Here is a 13257-nt window from a genome sequence, read left to right on the forward strand (position 1 = left end):
GACATAACGTTGCCAACTTTGAAAATTCGACAAGAAAAAACTCGCAGGTTCAAACTGATAAAAGTTATACAGTATTTAAAGCAAAGTTTTCCCTATTTTCCAATGAAACCTTAATTCCGACATCTGCCTGGGTTGTCGAGAAATGCCCTGAGGAACACGAAAGTGTTCAAAGAGCTGAGTTTGCAACATAACGTTGCCAACTTTGAGAATTCGTCAAGAAAAAACTCGCAGGTTCAAACAGAAGAAATTTACAGTGTTTAAAGCAAAGTTTTCCCTATTTTCCAATGAAACTTTCATTCCGACATCTGTCTGGGTTGTTGAGAATTGCCCTGAGGAACACAAAAGTGCACAAGAGGCCGAGTGTGCGAAATAACGTTGCCAACTTTGACAATTCGCTAAGAAAAAACTAGCAGGTTCAAACTGATAAAAGTTATACAGTATTTAAAGCAAAGTTTTCCTTTTTTCCAGTGAAACTTTCATTCCGACATCTGTATGGGTTGTTGAGAAATGCCCTGAGGAACACAAAAGTGCACAAGTGGCCGAGTGTGTGACATAACGTTGCCAAATTTGAAAATTCGACAAGAAAAAACTCGCAGGTTCAAATTGATAAAAGTTATACAGTGTTTAAAGCAAAGTTTTCCCTATTTTCCAATGAAACTTTCATTCCGACATCTGTCTGGGTTGTTGAGAAATGCCCTGAGGAACACAAAAGTGCACAAGTGGCCGAGTGTGCGAAATAACGTTGCCAACTTTGAGAATTCGTCATGAAACACCAGGCAGGTTCTAACTGATCAAATTTATACCGTGTTTAAAGCAAAGTTTTGTATATTTTCTAATGAAACTTCTTCAAAGAGTTGAAAAATGAAAAAAACTGACCGGTTTGTGAGTATTTAGGAGCAAGTACGACAAAACTAATTTTAGAAAATCCGGAAAATAAAACGCATAACTTGCATCATATTCCGACAAAATCGGGTTGAAAAGGGGTAAACGTTCAAACTTTCCCTCAGAAATGTACCTGAAGCATCATTGTTAAACGATGTTCTTTCGCATCTTCGCAAGAATGTGTGATATTCGCTTCGAGCTCGAAGGGATCCAATATTAAACGCATTAAACAGTGTTTCATGGGAAAGTTTTGTCAGACATTAAAATTACCTTAATAGAAATATCTACATCCGATTTACTTGGGAGGAACATTGATGTCTGACGGTTGGCGGCTCAAGAATTAAATGGATAAAATGCACTTACAAAAGTACGACGTCGATATATGGTTGAGACGCAAAAAAACTCCCAAAAATTGCCGATTGATCACTTTTACTGCTTAATCAGAGTCGTACCCGGATGGCTTGGAATGTTGAAACTGCCGAGTCCTTCGGGCACGACACTGACTTGGACGCAAAAGCTCTCTAAAATGCCCGATTGATTGGAGCTGATTTAAGAATTTTGTTATAAGCAATGTTTTTCACATTTTATGGAAAACCGTATGGGGAGTTTGGAAAAATCAGCACTTGATGCACCTAAAAAGCAGCAGTGTTTGATAAAAAATCACATTTTTGGATAGGAGGGCTCGTTCGGGATGGAAAAAATCGGGTTTGTGCCCTAAGGGTTTTTTGGAGCCTCAAAAGACAATTTTGAGCTTGAAACAATCTTGTCAACAATCAAAAGCCTTTGGTTAGTTTGGCCCCACGGTTAAACATATTTTAACAGCAATAATTTAATAGGATTAAAGCGAACAATATCAACATTAAATAAAAAGCGAAACAAATCACAATTCTTCCGTGCTCAAATCATCCGGCGAGGGTTGAATTGACTCGAAAACAAACTTTAAGACGCCTCCAGCCATTTTACTGCCATAGCGGCCTTTCCAGAACTGTTGGTCCTTGCCCTGATGAATAAACGCAATTGTGGCCAAATCATCTGGATAAGTCTCATAAAACAGTTCCTTCTACAAGTGGGAAATGTGTGAATGCGATTGCAAAATGCGCCAATTATCAAAAGCTCATTACTTTCTCCCAATGCGTGTGGTCTAATCCAGCCGTTCCAGATACTGACTTCTGGTATCGCTTATGTTTTAGCAGCTTTTTCGGGTCCGATTTTTCGCATGGCGGCAAACAAGCCAACGACAATTCGTAGATGCAACTGCAATCAAATCGCCCTGTATACCACTCGCTGGCGTACAGAATGGGCCGATATTTCTGAATTATGTAACTAAGCAGTGGCTTCGAGCTGACGTCGAATTTCTACAATAACATCGCCGTACTTTAGGGGAAAAAGTGAGTGTGGCAAACGCGCTTTGCTCTTATACAGGGTGTCCCATACAAGATGTTCAATAATAGGAAAATCAAAATCGACGTTCGTTTGGCTCAAAACTAGTCGAGCTTGGCTCCAAAATAGTCAATTGGGCCCAAGCTCAAGCCGTCAGAACGGTTGGGAAAAGTTTTCAACTAAAAACTCGCTTTCCAGAATGAATTTGCAGCTTTCCAGCAGATAGGGAAAAGAGATGATTTCAAATAGAACAAGCGCATTTTCTTCTAAAGTTGTGCAGAGCCCTGATTAGGGCATTGATTTAGAAGCATTTTTTTTACAAACTTCTTGTTGGGTATTTCGCTTCAAAGATTTTTGTCTTTGAAAAAGACAAAAATTCCTTTTCGTCTTTTATTACAGATATCGACGTCTTTTATTACATTATAGTGCTCCTCAAAGAACCTAAAAAAGAGTCTGTTAATAAATTGTGTAACAATACTAGGATAATATAGGATATGAAAATTCGCTCTGATAATTCGTTTTTTTGAAGATTGTTCTTTTGTTAAAATTGTAAAATTATTCCATCGAATTTTGTGGCAATTATCAAATGCTGTTGCATCAATGCAATTATCAAATGTTGACAAATATGTGATTTATGATATTCTCTGTTTTTATGTATGATTGGTGTTCTTTGATTCTTTGTGTAATGGTCTTCAGGTTTCTCCTATATAAAATTTATTGCATTTGCAAGGAATTTTATAAATTACATTTTACGATACCTTTTTTAACCATTATCAGGTGATTTGAGTTGAAATTCAAATATCGGTTAGTATGAGTAGGCTTTCTATAGACCAAGGTTTCGAAATTCTGAATCAGTATATCGAAATTTGGTGATTTTGTTCTTTTTTAATAGTGAATTTAATTGTTGGTTCTTTATTATTCAGATAAGATAAAAATTCATCAAGTTTTTGTTCGCCATGACTGTAAATGGAGAATACGCCATCAATATAACGCCACCAAATTATTGGTTTAACTTTGTAATTATTAATGAAAGTTAATTTAAAATTTTCCATAAATAAATTATTGAAAAATGGGGATAGTGGTGACCCCATAGTCATTCCAAAATTTTGCTGATAAAAACTGTCATTATATTGAAAATAAGTTGACTTTACACATACTGTTAAAAGTTCAATAATGGTGTTAATGCTTTAAGATCGGTATTATTTTGTAATTTTTGTTTGATGATATTTTTAGGTTTTATCAACAGGAACGTTAGTGAATAGACTAACAACATCAAAACTTACTGGAATATGATTTGGATTTATGTCTATGTCTGATAATTTTTGTAAGAAATGTTCAGCATTTTTAAGTTGTGTTACTTATTAGGGGATTTAAAATGTTTAAAATATATTTGGCTAAGGGATGTGTAGGTGAATTTATACTACTAACTAGTGGTCGTAAAGGAATATTAGCTGTATGCATTTTTGAAACTCCGTAAAAATGTGGTGTTAATTTGGATATAACGTAATCTGTGAATTCATGTTTAATTTTTTTAAAGTGATATAAATTTGTCTTTCAAAACTTTCTGTTGGATTTTTGTTTAATTTTGAATTACTTTTGTCATTTAAAAGTTCATTAATTTTTTGGTCGTATATATTATAATCCATGATAACGGTCGCATTACCTTTATCAGCAGGCAAAAGTTTAATTGTTTTATCTTTTTTTAAAGACATTAATGCTTTTTGTTCTGTTTTGTTTAATTTTGAAAGTTTTTTCTAGAATTATTTTTGATCTTATGCGAAATTTTTCCTGTTGTTCTTCAGGTAAATTTTGCGTTGTTTCTTCTAAACTCGAAATAAAATCAAGCTTTGGAACGGCTTTTGGTGTAATTGAAAAATTTAAACGTTTAGATAGAACAAGTTTTTCGGCATATATATAGTTTCTTATTGCGAAATAGGAGCACTATTTATAAATCTATAATAAAAGACGTGAGGAAATTCTGAAGCCAAAAATTTTTGAGTCGAAATACCCAAAACAAGAAGTTTGTAAAAAAATGAATCCGTCTCAACAATATAAAACTTATCTCCAACTTAAGCATTTTTTGCTTCAAAACCAGTGCCGTGCAAACGCATTAAAACTTGTTTGCTATCGAAGAGATAAGCGAGAGGTCAAGAGCGCAACTTGATCGAGTTGCATTCACTTTTCTAATGTGAGTTTGTTTCTTTTCACTGGCCAGCCTGAATCCCCAAGACAACAATTTCACTATTTGCATATTTTATCCCATCCATATTCGCACAGTTGCCTGAATGCGACAATTTTTTCCAAATTTCAATCTAGAGTAAGATCAGGGCTCGTTTCTCTGAGTTTCGTATCTTTCGACCTTTATTATTGAAAGTTGTGAAAAGGGCAGAATTTGGCTGCTTTATTAGTGTATGAGTCGATACTTTTCTTAGAATTCATTGTGAACTGATCCAACCCTTCTCTGACTTTGAGAAGTGGCCTCTTTTATCTTGAAGAAAAAGTGACCACCCGTGGGGATTGTTTACACAATTCTATGGTCAATCCAACGAGATAAGAGCAATTCTCTGAAGGGCCTGATATGCAATTTTGCGTAAAGGGTAAGGCGCACTGTTGCCGGAATTTATCATTTCGACTCTACTCACTGTATATGTAATAGACAACATGCAGAATCGTAGGGAAAACAACAAAGGTACTCAACTAGATTGAGTGGTTTCAGCTCTAAAAGAACGCAAACTCTAGAAAAAGCCCTCAGAAAATCTGCAACACGAACATACTCAAACAGCTTCAAAACCCAATCAAATGGAGCAGCGGATTTTTTCCAAGTAGAATGGCACATGCAACAGAAATGCTTCTTGGGAGCTAAAAATGCTGATAAAAGTCACTCTTCAGCATCAGTTTAATAGTGTTTTACACTTCGGAACTTGCCTGGTGCAGCCAGTCGCTTAAAAGTTCAGATAGAGCAGAGCCCGAGTTTCAACACAGGAGCGTTTTTTGTAAAAATACCTTTTTAATTAATTTCCAAATAACGCACTCTTCAGAATCAACTCGGAGGAAATGTTCGAAAGTTTCCACATTAGCAACCTGAACAGACAAAGGAACACAACCAATGGCTCCAAGAGTCGACCAGATGGAGTCATGAAAAGTTCTTCTTTAAAAGAAAACACAAAAAATCGCTATGACTTATTTTTTAGTTGTTTTCAGATTTACCTCAGGGGCCTTTTATGGATAACATTTGTAGTTTCTTCAAAATTTCAGAATTTTTCGTTCTGTATTTGTTTTGTATAGTAAAAATACTAATGATCTTAAGGTATCTTCCGCGCAAAATTTTAAAACAAGTTTTATTAGAACACTCGTTTTCTTCGTCGCTTCGTAAAAGTTTAAAAATCCTTCCCAGCATCGAAATTGGGTCAAAAATCTAATTATTTTTGATCAAAAAACGAACAGAATGAGGAACATTTATAATATTTTTTTTGAAAAATTTGTTAAAAATACTGGTTTTTTAGTATCGACTGAATTTTTCCTTGTTCTACTTTCTACGCAAAAACGCTCTATTTTGTAGCGTTTCAAGTAAGAGTACTGATAATCTGGAGGGCTTTTCTGCGAAAAATGTCAATATAATTTTTCGATTTGAAGAAATTGTACAAAAACGTTTTCCGGCGTCGAATTCGGGACGACGGAAATAAAAGTCTTCCGTTTTTCCCGGAAAATCGTTAAGGTTTTCCCAAAAAAAAGTTCAGAGAAGGCAAAAGCATAAATCAACTATTTGGAACACTCGTCATGCTCATCGCTCTTTTCATTTCAGGATCATGTAACTACAAATAAAGAAAAGGAAGTCAGAACACATGGAAACCGGAAGAACATGAAGCATCCACTAATAATCAAGATGGAAAAATTGCGTTCCACCAAAATGATATTGACGCGATAGGAACTGAAGACAAAAGCGGTTCTCATAAGATTCAAGCAACCGCAGGTGGAACGAGGGAAGCGATTTTTGTATTCCATTATCGGAAAAGTTGGCCTTAGGAGAGCCATCCAAGTGGTACAAATACTTTTTCAGGATACAGAGGGTTTTAACTGCCACAGTGCAATGAACAAAGACATTTATAGAGGCAATGAAGCATAGAAAATCAAAATCCTGTTTGCGCAAAAACTATGAACGCTTCAAGATTTTACCGAGAGCACGAAAATAACGACAAACTATTTGCATCCACTAGAAAAGGAATGAAGTGATTGCAGTTACCAACGAAAAAGTTTTGGTGGGTTTTATACCAAGACGATCCAGAACGTTTGATTGTCTTCTTTTGAGCCAAAGAACATCGCATTATCGATTTTGTACTTCCAAGACACCTTGTATATTGCCCATTTTAATAAGAAACATTTTGAAAATTGAGCAATTTACTGAGGTAAAGCGACTTAATTATTTACAAGATGCCCATACCTCCGGTTATAACGGAAGTAGGCATGAGCTTGCTCATTTCAAATGGAACACCCTGTATACTATTCCAGTTTTGCATTCCACTCACAATTTCCAATAAATTTCATGATACCATCATATACCTAAGTTTAACCGGTATCGAGGCCATTTGAACATTTTTGTCAGAAAATAGTTAGTTTGGTTTGGGTTTTTTTGTCGCAAACGACCAGTTTCAATCGACTTTTGGTCAAATTTTGAAACAATTGTGCATTTAAAAATCGATGTTTAAAAGCGGTTTTGGAGCCATTACGATCGTTAACCGAAGATACAGATTAATTTCTAATCAAACGATATATACAGGGTGTCCCGTAAGCACATGATCATAAGGGCACTGCGATATTCTTTGGATCAAAAGAAGACGATCTGACCTAACTTTTATTAACAAAAAATGTATGGCTCCGCTGCTATGGATGGTCAAATTTTAAGACTTTATCTTTTTTCAAATATCAGGAGAATGGTATGATGTATTTTGGTAAAACTCGCTGAGAATTTGTTCTTATGTAAGACTCATATTTCGATGGAACAATCGTGTCGTGGTACAGAAACTACCAGAACTTTTTATTTGGTGGATGAAATCAACTCATTTTTTTTGGTTGATGCACTAATCATTTATTGACAATTTTGTGCTCTTTGTAAAATCTTGTAGCATTCATCAAAAACGATCATTTTTTTTTAAGAACTTTGACCATCAAGAGCAGAGGAGCCAGACATTTTTTGTTAACAAAAGTTAGATCAGATCGACTTCTTTAGATGCAAATAATATCGCAGTATCCCTTTGATCATGTGCTTACGGGACACCCTGTACAAAGGAAAGCGCAAATCCTTCGAACCTGCCAGCCCCCAAAACCGAAATTGTGCCCACTAAATATTCTTATCGCCCAACGAAACTCAATAAAACCTTATTTAGACGTTCCATGGTTTTATTGGTCAGGTACCTATTCGGCTTTGTTAACTATAGATAAGGACAAGTTTGGGAATTTCCAATTCAGTCATTTGTGGCAAATTTTCTCAGAATCCGAAATGCTAATTGCCGGTCGTTCCGGTCGAAGGGATAATCGATAACAATTAAACCCCTGAAAGGGTCAAAAGTCCGCAGGTAGGCAAATATTACTTCACGACCTTTTACCCTCGGCGTGGAAAAACAGGCAAATTTTACTGGAATAGAAAACTAAACATCCCAGTATTTACACAAGACAAAAACCCGAAACTGTGTCTTTTGCAACTATTACCTGGTATTTAATACAGTATTCATACGATGTGACAAAACAGCTGGTTTGTCCATGGAATTCTGGAATGTCGGCAGGCAGCGGATCGGAGCCTGTAGGCACTTTTTCCACTCCAAATTTGTCGCCCTGATTTCTCAGAATCTCCCAGTGCTTGAACAGGAGCTCGCCATTGCCATTTTTGATCACATTTCGAAAATAATCGCTCGACAAATGGCAATAAAACACATACCAAGGAAGGTTCTGGAATGTTACTTTGATTTTAGCTCGCAGACTGGATGAAGAATGCCATTTTCACTCAAAACCATTTGAGGGGCTCTTTTCAGATAGAGTTAGTTAATTAATACTCACAGGAACTTTCTTGCGTTGTTCCTGCTTAAAGTAGATGGATTTCCACAATGCGGTGGACCTGGTCAGATTGAACCAGGTTTTACATACTAATGAACATTTCATTACATCTTGGGCGCGTAAATTGGACAGAATTTCCAACAGAAGCTCTTTGGGCAGATAGAGCTCATTGAGTATCAGGCCGTTTAGCCCTTCGCTTTTGTCCAGCTCAAATTCTTCCACGAATTTAATGTCATCGGACACTTTTCTTAGATCTCCAGCCATGTTAACTATAAGGTTCAATTCAGAGGCATGAATATTGAAAAAACAACTTAGAATGTCTTTCGACTGACGCAAACGATAGACGTATCAGTTAGTTTTAGGCGACTTTTTCGTAAAAACAGGACTTTTTGGGTTCAAAATAGCAGTGATTAACCCTGTAGTAATGATTCATCATGACTAAAAACGAGTTTTACATTTTTCGTGCTATGAACAAAACTTTAGCTATTCAAGAGCGGCAACTGCGTGAAGGGGCTTACTAAGGACTTACCAAGATAGGCAAATAAGCAACGATCGGTAAGATTCTTTGCAGGTAAACAGTAAACATATACTCAAAACAATTAACCTCAATATTCAACTGCCACCGTCATTAGTCAAGAATCTACTCAATTATCTATTTGTTGATGTTCTGCATCTCTGTTTGCTGTTAGCAAACTGCGATTTTGCTTCTCTGTTCCCTTGAATTGTTCTCGGGCAAGTCTCCTATTGTATCTCTCTTTAACATTAACACACGACCACGTGGTTTCTCTTTTTAGCAAGTTGTCAAAATAAACTAAATAAAATTGTTGACATCCTCACTTTTTTAGCCATTTAAACATTAAATTATCAAACAAAATTGAGTGCGCTTGACAGCATTGAATCAGTGCCTGCAGGTAATAAACTGCACACTATTTTTAGGCCTATAGATTATAGGTAATTCTAGCAAGTTGTTTATTGAGGTTATATTAGCTATCTAGCAGATTTACTTTAGCTGTAAATCAGCATGCCTAAAGTGGTTTCAAGAAGCATTGCGTGTTCGGACACCAAAGATCAAGAGGAATATGGAGACGAAAAGCCCCTACATATCTACTACTGCCTGTGCGGCCAAATGACGCTAATTTTAGGTAAGTTGCACTTACCAAAACAGGGCTTGGAGCTGTGGAAATCAGGCTGTTCTTTCCAGATTGTTCTATGGAAAGGCTCCCATTAAGGAAACGCGATGGGGCCAGAGTTTTGGATGGGACCAGCCACGCACATAAGATCACTTGCGATACAGACGAACCCATTTATATTAAAAGACCTGCAGGCATTGAAAAACAGTATAGGTAAGTCCATTAGTTGCTGTTTTCCTGCTGAAATCGTTCATTTCCACCCTGGAATTGCCGAAAAAACAGTGAAAAGTTAATAACCTCAACTGCCACAAAACAATCACATTTATTTGTTTATTGAGCCAGCCGTGACCAAGAGGCATTTTTCCTTCGTATATTTGCGCCTTTTTCGCTAAAACCTTGCATCGGAGCAAAAAACTTCAAGAGGCCAAAAATTGGCTACATTTAATCGACTTTCAAAAGCGCCAGCAGGTTAAGAAAAAGGCAAAAAGGTGTCAAGGGATTCTTTTGTCAAAAACCCAACACGATTGGATTCCACCTGCCTGTGTACTAAATTTAGCTAATCTTGGGGGTTGGGAAATCAATAAAACTAAGAATAAAAATATTTCGTTTAACTCTTCACACTTCGCCGATTTTCTGCAAAAAATCGCATTTAAGAAATAATCTAAACTCAATGGCTTCCAATTTAGACTGGTGTCTTTTGGAAAAAGCCCTCAAAAAATCGCCGGTAAGGGAAAAAACCATCAATACTCGAGCACTCTGTACATTTCGGATCATCTGGATTTAAATCAATGCACCTCTGAATGGCATAATGATAATCATGTTTCTCATGTTTCAGGTCAAAGTGCAAAAAGTGCGGTTTACTTCTCTATTACAAGCACGAGCCGCAAAGTCCGGTCAGCTTCATAGTTCGCGGATCGCTGATTAAATCGACCAATGAGGGCCCAATTACAGACATTTACAACCAGGTAAGGAATCCAGATTGGGTTTTATTGGAAGGGGGAATAAAGGTGGGTTTTTTTCCAGGTTGCGATTGAAAAGCCGAAGAAAATCATGGTGACTAAACATACGAAAAACATGGGCAAGTTCAGTTCGGTGACGGTTTCCACCATCGACGAGGAGGAGGATGAAATTGAGGCGGTAAGTTGAACAGGCCGAGCTTGTCTAGAGTTTATTTCCACACTCAACATAGGAAACTGCATCTTATACTAGTTAGGTACTATTTTATCATACTATTTACCTACTAAAGTTCGTCACAAAGTCAATCAACAATTGCTCTTAGTATTAATCACATAAAAACGAAAAATGCATCGCCCTTAATTGCATTTACAATGTTTATAGCGCGAAGTGGCAGACAGTTACGCAAACAATGCCCGAATCATCGAGAAGCAACTGGACAGAAAGGGGATGAACAAGCGAAAGCTCGAAGTGATCGCCGCTCAAGAAGTGAAGAAAATCCGAGGCACATTAATCGACAAGTAGAATGTTCGCGTTTTGCAAATATACACTCAATCGTTTTTCCTATGTATAAAAATACGTTGTTTTATTTCCATCGACAAATGAAAACGTACACGTTTGACGGTCTCACATTGTCCAATCGGTTGGTTAAACGGGTGGTGGATGTTATCTTCTAGACAGCAGTGGTGTGGTTTCTTCGGCAGATCGAACCACTCTTACTGATTGGCTGCAACAAAAAGACAATAAAAATTTGAAAAAACCTGACCAATTAGAGAGCGGTTACATGCCGGGACCTACCTGAGGTGGTACCAATTGTCCAGACCTAATAAAAATGGCTCTGAATACTCGAAAGCTCTACTAAACTACATGGGAAATGCTTTAGAACAAAGGAGGGAAATGCGTGTAACAAAGTGAAAAAGTAATTCTTAAAATTGCTCTAATGGAGCCCCTTTCCAGTCTGCTCCATATATAAAGCAGCACGACTAATCGTTTTTTGACAACCCTAAGGTAGCCTTTACACGAAATATTAGGATCAAACGGGTGAAAATTTCATAAAAATCGAATAAAATGCGTCGTATTATTGACAAAGTGTCTTTGTCAGCCAAAAACCAACCAGCATTAACCATCCAAACGAGTTTGAACCGGAAATCTGTGCAGAAAATATTCCCGTGCGAACAGACGCTTTCTATAAAAACTCCAACGCTGAAAAAATTGAAATTGAATGGCAAAGCAATGACTCATCTCCGAAGGGCGAACAAGTAAATGGTTATATCATGTTGGTTCTGCAGTTCGGTTAATACGGACTGCGGCAAAATGTCGATATCGCAGGAGTTTTTTTGGGAAAAGTGTCCTAAAGTGACTAAATATTCAGCTTATTACAGGCAATGGACGAAATCAGTCTCCAGCTCTTTGTGTCTTGGTGATTGCGTTCTTAGATGGAAAATTTAGAATTATTCTATCCCCTAAAGCAAGTACGGTCGTTTATACTGCTTGCAGGGTTAGATTAGTTGTGTGATCAAGTGTAGTGTGAACTTTTTAGGGATTCATTGGTAGAAAAGGGGGAGTGGGGGCGTCAGATTGCAGGAAGCTGGTAAGAATTAATTCTAATATATAAATCATTTAGTTTAAACTGAGTTTGGTTTTTCGGGAAGCAACTGAAGTTGATGACATTTTTTATCTCTTTATTTCCTCTGCACGTTTCAAATAAATAAACTTTTCACTAAGTTTCTGCAATGCTAAAGAATGTTTTTCTTTCTTTCCAGATGGCACGATTCAGCTTTCGGAAAGTTTGGCATTACTTTTCCCCTGATTGCTATGTAGACATAAATCTTTTAGTCCCATTTTATTGACTTCTATTTTATGATATTGTTGCGTGTTATATGCGACGAGAAACGTCGCGAAAGTTTGTGAATTCTGGATTGGGTTTATCAATTTTTTTCAATTTTATTTTGACTACTATGCTAAAGTACGCTATTGCTATGCGATCAAGAAAGTGAAAAAACCTGAGATATTGGCAGATTTGTTAAAGGGGGAGCAGTGCTCGCTTCCCCAGCTTTGGCTAAACCCGTTAAATTTGTCCATATGAAAACTTTTCAAGCGTCGATACCAGAAGGTCTCCTAAACCACATGGAAAATGCTAATAACCAAAATAATCCCTATTCAGCTAAATAACCCAATTTCAGTAAAATTCCTCGATCAAGAAAGCGAAAAATCCCGAGATTTCGGCAAATTTTTGTAAGCGGGAGTAGTGCTCGCTTCCCCAGTTTTCTCTAAACCCGTTAAATTTGTCCATATGAAAACATTTCTCGCGCTTCGAGCGTCAATATCAGAAGGTCTCCTAAACCACATGGAAAATGCTTTAGAACAATTGAGGATAAATGAAAATCAAAGAGAAATTGACCAAAAAAATCAGTCTAAATAACCCAATTTCTGTAAAATTCCTCGATCAAGAAAGCGAAAAATCCCAAGATTTCGGCTAATTTTTGGAAGCGGGAGTAGTGCTCGCTTCCCCAGTTTTGGCTAAACCCGTTAAATTTGTCCATATGAAAACTTTTCTCGCTTTTCGAGCGTCAATATCAGAAGGTCTACTAAACCACATGGAAAATGCTTTAGAACAAGTGAGCATAAATGAAAACCAAAGAGAAATTGACCAAAAAAATCAGTCTAAATAATCCAATTTCTGTAAAATTCCTCGATCAAGAAAGCGAAAAATCCCGAGATTTCGGCTAATTTTTGGAAGCGGGAGTAGTGCTCGCTTCCCCAGCTTTGACTAAACCCGTTAAATTTGTCCATATGAAAACTTTTCTCGCTTTTCAAGCGTCAATATCAGTAGGTCTCCTAAACCACATGGAAAATGCTTTAGAAC

General features: G+C 36.9%; 4 protein-coding genes across 7 annotated transcripts in view; 1 reads left to right on the forward strand and 3 right to left on the reverse strand.

The window, feature by feature from the left end:
• Positions 1-13257, reverse strand: part of LOC109540386 (ATP-dependent RNA helicase DHX33) — a 38433-nt gene that overhangs the window by 11955 nt on the left and 13221 nt on the right. The gene's annotated exons all lie outside the window — the stretch shown is intronic.
• LOC109540377 (F-box only protein 6) lies at positions 1696-8962 on the reverse strand. Its single transcript, XM_019908729.2, has 5 exons — positions 8837-8962; positions 8311-8576; positions 7966-8202; positions 2004-2237; positions 1696-1942 (listed from the first exon to the last, which is right to left on the reverse strand). The coding sequence occupies exons 2-5, from the start codon at positions 8569-8571 to the stop codon at positions 1763-1765; spliced, it is 912 nt and encodes a 303-aa protein (XP_019764288.2). The 5' UTR covers positions 8572-8576; positions 8837-8962; the 3' UTR covers positions 1696-1762.
• LOC109540381 (STING ER exit protein) lies at positions 9097-10968 on the forward strand. 3 transcript variants are annotated; one of them, XM_019908735.2, is made up of 6 exons: positions 9097-9218; positions 9295-9449; positions 9509-9650; positions 10273-10402; positions 10461-10574; positions 10776-10968. In XM_019908735.2, the coding sequence occupies exons 2-6, from the start codon at positions 9329-9331 to the stop codon at positions 10914-10916; spliced, it is 648 nt and encodes a 215-aa protein (XP_019764294.1). In that variant the 5' UTR covers positions 9097-9218; positions 9295-9328; the 3' UTR covers positions 10917-10968. The 3 variants fall into 3 exon arrangements, with proteins under 3 accessions (XP_019764294.1, XP_019764296.1, XP_019764295.1); XM_019908737.2 differs by having other exon boundaries at positions 9317-9449; XM_019908736.2 differs by having other exon boundaries at positions 9110-9258; positions 9317-9449.
• LOC109540380 (autophagy-related protein 9A) overlaps positions 10593-13257 on the reverse strand; it is a 6873-nt gene continuing 4208 nt past the window's right edge. For both annotated transcript variants that reach the window (XM_019908732.2, XM_019908731.2), the window contains exon 12: positions 10593-11118. In XM_019908732.2, coding sequence (XP_019764291.1) covers positions 11058-11118 — 61 coding nt within the window. In that variant the 3' untranslated portion in view covers positions 10593-11057. The remainder of the gene's footprint in view (positions 11119-13257) is intronic.

The sequence above is a fragment of the Dendroctonus ponderosae genome, unplaced genomic scaffold (assembly GCF_020466585.1).
Source record: "Dendroctonus ponderosae isolate FM_Combo_2020 unplaced genomic scaffold, Dpon_F_20191213v2 Dpon_F_20191213_11, whole genome shotgun sequence".
Lineage (NCBI taxonomy): Eukaryota > Metazoa > Arthropoda > Insecta > Coleoptera > Curculionidae > Dendroctonus > Dendroctonus ponderosae.

Bases quoted from the DNA above. Each gene is read 5' to 3' on its own strand.
- LOC109540381 (XM_019908735.2), top strand. From the start codon at position 9,329: ATGCCTAAAGTGGTTTCAAGAAGCATTGCGTGTTCGGACACCAAAGAT. The intron at 9,651-10,272 runs GTAAGTCCATTA...CTCATGTTTCAG, and splicing joins GGCATTGAAAAACAGTATAG to GTCAAAGTGCAAAAAGTGCG. The intron at 10,403-10,460 runs GTAAGGAATCCA...GTTTTTTTCCAG, and splicing joins TTACAGACATTTACAACCAG to GTTGCGATTGAAAAGCCGAA.
- LOC109540377 (XM_019908729.2), bottom strand. From the start codon at position 8,571: ATGGCTGGAGATCTAAGAAAAGTGTCCGATGACATTAAATTCGTGGAA. The intron at 8,203-8,310 runs GTGAGTATTAAT...GTAACATTCCAG, and splicing joins AACAACGCAAGAAAGTTCCT to AACCTTCCTTGGTATGTGTT. The intron at 1,943-2,003 runs GTAATGAGCTTT...TCCCACTTGTAG, and splicing joins ACCACACGCATTGGGAGAAA to AAGGAACTGTTTTATGAGAC.